Raw genomic sequence first — 4129 nt, forward strand, 5'->3', positions numbered from 1 at the left:
CCTCATGCTGAGCCCTGCTGTGGAGCTGGGCAGCCTCGCTGCCCTTTCGCCGCCCAGCCGCCTGTGCCTCCTGGCAGGGCTTGCTGCTCCCGCGGTGGGCTGTTCACGTGCCCCTTCCCCGGTCCGTCCAGGATGGCGGACGACCTCTTAAAGGCAGCTTTAAGTGAACGGAAATGCAAAACAACCGTAACCAGAAATGCATGTTAAGCAGGATCTGTGTCGTGACACCAGGAGATAAAGGAATCTCCCACAACACTCTTAAATCAAAACAAGGATAGTCTCAAGACCAGCTTTGGGACTGCTGTTATGGTTGGTGACCAAACTTATTTTTCCTTCTTCTTTTGGCAAAGTATCTATTGGTTAAAAGTTTCTGTTTTGTCAAACCCATGTTCATGATCTGCATCATGCATTAGTCCTGCTTCCTTGCCAGCCTCCCCAGGATCCCCATGCCAGGGGTGTCAGGCCCCTCTCAAGTGGCGGAGACACCTTATAGCATGTCACAAAAAAAGTTTCCCTTTCTTCAAACTGAATCAAACGCTTTTTCCTCTCTTGGAAGGAAGTTGTTTCATTTATTTGGAAGAGACTTTATGTCTCTGTTTCAAGGAGGGGCAGAAACAGAAGCAAATTAACGAAAAGCCAAGGGCGGGTTACAAAGACCCACAGAGCAGACCTCCTTCACAAGCATCCTTGAGACGCCCACCGGGGTCTCCTGTTTAGCCTGCTTGATCCCGCAGAGGACCTACCAGTACCCCTGGGCACCCCGTGTCTCACAGCCTGCTGCCTGGCATCATCCCTCCGGGAGATCTGGCACCGGTTCCAACCAGACTGTCATTTCCAGGTCAGTCTCCGCATTTCTGCTGACCATGTTGCCTCCATCATGAGATCATGTCTTTCCAGAGAAATCCCGCTAATGCCTTCATTCTGCGAGACCGGTATATATAGGGGGAGCTTCCCTGGGGCTGCACTGCGCAGTCCAGCCAAGGCATCGCTGTCTCCCCAGCAGCTGCACTGCCCCCACCGCTCTCCCCTTGCAGCCACAGGTCGCAGCAGCAGCAAGCATGGACATTACCATCCAGCACCCCTGGTTCAAGCGTGCTCTGGGACCCCTCATTCCAAGCCGTTTGTTCGACCAGTTTTTCGGAGAGGGTCTCCTCGAGTACGATCTCCTGCCTTTGTTCTCTTCCACTATCAGCCCCTACTACAGGCAGTCCCTCTTCCGCAGCGTGCTGGAGTCAGGCATTTCGGAGGTAAGGGCCCTTCAGCTTCCTCTCCTTTTCCTTCCTCTCCCTCCTTATGCTTCTGCTTGCTCTTTCCCACCTGTGGCTCGCCGGCGGGGGCCAGCGGCTGTAGCCCTGTGCTGGGGTGCGAGGGGGCGAGGAGGACCTCCGGCCCGCCGCCAAGCACAGCCTGCCCGCCCCTTCTTGGGCATGGAGGGAAACCCTCGCTGGGGAGAAGGATTCCCTATGAGAAACGGAAACCATTTTGGCTCTTGATGATTGTTTCCGACGTGTAAAAGGCTGCCTTTGCTGCCCTCGCGCCTGCCAGCCGTATGGCAAAGGAAGAGCTAGGCTGCTCCTGGAGTAAGCGCCCGCGAGGGCAGCTCGGCGTGGGAGAGGACCCTGGCGAGCGGGAGCTTCCTCCGGCCCCCTCCTCCACCTCAGGAGCTCGGTGGTTTTTGCAAGCCCACGGTGGAGGACCCAGGAGCAATTTTCCAAAGGCAGCGTGTAGGAGGAGCGCGTAACTGTGGGGGCCGTGGTCCGAAGCTCAGGGACCAGTGCTTTCTCTCGCTCTCTCTTAGTGGTTTCCTGCCAGAGCTAAGATCACAAAGAAACCATAAATCGCTGAAAGGACGAAACGCGTGCTATCAGAGAATGTTACACTGGTTTCCATCCCCTCTCGCTGCTGAGTACAAATGCCTGGTGCATCTGGCAGATTGCTGAGTGCAAAGGGGTCCCGGGCACAAGAATAGTGGTGAGAAGTGACGCCTCTCCCCTCTGCGCAGTAGCAATGGCGCAGACGCCTACCACGGCCTCCCAGCGTCCCTGGGTCCCCGCAATGGGAAGAAGACCCCCGTAGTCACAGAAGGAGAAACCGTGCCGCCGCTAGACCACCCCTTCTCCAGCTTTTAAGCTGCCACGACGCTGGTGCTACCTCCGCGCTTAGAGCTCGGGTCTCACTGTGTAACAATGTTTGTTTCAGGTGAGGTCTGACCGGGACAAGTTTACAATCATGCTGGATGTAAAACACTTCTCTCCTGAAGACCTGAGTGTGAAGATTATCGACGACTTTGTGGAAATCCATGGCAAGCACAGTGAAAGACAGGTAAGTGGAAGTGAGGGTGACGGTGGAGCAACTGGGGAGTCGAGCTCCGTTTTCTTTCTTTCCAATGGTCCTCAGCTGAAGGAAAAAAAAAAGAATATATCAGAAGAAGGAGTTATTTATCGATTGTCATTATTGGCATGGCCAGTTCCCATAGAGCCCCAGCCTGATATCTGACAATAACGAGCTAATCCACTCCTCTTTTGTTTATTTTCAATCATCATCTTCCATAACCGTCAGGTGACGATGTCCATTGTTCAGTAATAACACTGGACCAGACAAAGAACATCATCTGGTGCTGCCGAAGCATGGCTGAGTTTTCATAAGCCAGAATCGTTAGTGAAAACAGAGTTCTCATATGCTGATCTGGGAGAGAAAAGCAAGAGCAAACAAAACAAAAGAAAAACAACCGAGTGCCTCAGGCTTGGAAACTTTTAACACGTATGTCATGGAAATATCTGTGGGGGTCGAAAAGTGAATTATACCAGCAGGGGTTTAATTCTTCTCATACACTTTTTTGGCCAGACAAAGCTCTAGCTTGGAAACAGTATGTATTTTTTAATATAGTTATTTTTTCCAGAGGAAGAGACTAGCCGTTTTCACGGCTGACTTATAAAAAAATATTGCATTTCTCATTCTTTTGGCCAAAAAAAAGGGGGCCAGGATTGTGTACTTTGGCTGACACAGCGTTGCTGCCTAGTAAGGAAATACATGGGCACACATGTGCGCATTGCTTTTACCTTTGCAGAACCCCAGACTTTCTCTCCAAGCATCCTTTGAAATCGGAGGCTGCGGCAGGGCCCCAGTCCAAATCAGATCCCAACCTATAATGTGGCCAAAATAACACCCTGCTGCTCTGCTCAGCTCTTGCAGCTTCAGGGGCATCATGGGGGGGACACAAACCTGTAAAACAGAGTAAAAAGCAGAGATGCGCCAGGCGATACCGGCAGTACAGTGTCACGGTAAGCCAGGGTGAATGTGGACGCCCCCCTCCGACGGAGCCGCGGGGTCGGGCAGAGGGAGGTGCAGCTTGGTGCCGGGGGGGTTCTGATGGGCATTCCCCCCTTTTCCCACTGCTTCTCAGGACGACCACGGCTACATCTCCCGTGAGTTTCACCGCCGGTACCGCCTGCCTGCCAACGTGGACCAGGCTGCCATCACCTGCTCCCTGTCCAACGACGGCATGCTGACCTTCACGGGCCCCAAGGTCCCCTCCAACATGGACGCCAGCCATGGCGAGAGGCCCATCCCCGTGTCCCGGGAGGAGAAGCCCACCTCCGCGCCTTCCTCCTAAGCCCGCCTGCCGCTGTGGTACGCAGGCTGCCACCGTCTGCAGGTCTCCTTCCCAGAGCCATTGCATAGATATCAGTGAATATCTAGAGGGGTTTATTTTGTTGGTTCCCCCCCATCCCTCCCTTTGTTTCTTTTTTTTTTTCCCCCTTTCCCTTGGATGGGACGAGGGGCTGGGTGAGCGGCTGGTGGACTTCGAAGCTTAAACCTGCGAGCTGTGCTGTGGGGATGGCATGGATGGCGCATGCTGTCACGCTGTTGTACTTGCTGAAAGGGTCTTCGTCCAGTGCTGTAGTCCATAACCACCATCAGGTAGGAGGGAGTGCACGAGTAACACTGGCTCCTGGTGCACCAGGTCTTGAGGCGAGGCTTGGAGCAGGGGAAAAGCCCTGCAGACTTGCTCTACCCCACGCAGAGTTAAACTGGTTACTCTTAAAAAAAAGCAACAGAGCCAAGCCCCACACCTGAGATCCTGCATACGTGCGATGAATGTGCCACGAGTGCCTTGCAACCGCAGGAG

At 53.7% G+C, this 4129-nt stretch overlaps 1 protein-coding gene across 1 annotated transcript; it reads left to right on the forward strand.

The window, feature by feature from the left end:
* Nucleotides 1-1058: 1058 nt before the first annotated feature.
* CRYAA (crystallin alpha A) lies at nt 1059-3682 on the forward strand. Its single transcript, XM_075491873.1, has 3 exons — nt 1059-1247; nt 2200-2322; nt 3404-3682. The coding sequence occupies exons 1-3, from the start codon at nt 1059-1061 to the stop codon at nt 3611-3613; spliced, it is 522 nt and encodes a 173-aa protein (XP_075347988.1). The 3' UTR covers nt 3614-3682.
* The last annotated feature ends 447 nt before the right edge of the window (nt 3683-4129 follow it).

The sequence above is a fragment of the Mycteria americana genome, chromosome 1 (assembly GCF_035582795.1).
Source record: "Mycteria americana isolate JAX WOST 10 ecotype Jacksonville Zoo and Gardens chromosome 1, USCA_MyAme_1.0, whole genome shotgun sequence".
NCBI lineage: Eukaryota > Metazoa > Chordata > Aves > Ciconiiformes > Ciconiidae > Mycteria > Mycteria americana.

What these genes read in the sequence shown, in the direction of transcription:
- CRYAA (XM_075491873.1), top strand. Translation starts at nt 1,059, where the DNA reads ATGGACATTACCATCCAGCACCCCTGGTTCAAGCGTGCTCTGGGACCC. An exon ending in TGGAGTCAGGCATTTCGGAG is followed by an intron (nt 1,248 to 2,199) that starts GTAAGGGCCCTT and finishes TGTTTGTTTCAG; the next exon opens with GTGAGGTCTGACCGGGACAA. An exon ending in GCAAGCACAGTGAAAGACAG is followed by an intron (nt 2,323 to 3,403) that starts GTAAGTGGAAGT and finishes ACTGCTTCTCAG; the next exon opens with GACGACCACGGCTACATCTC.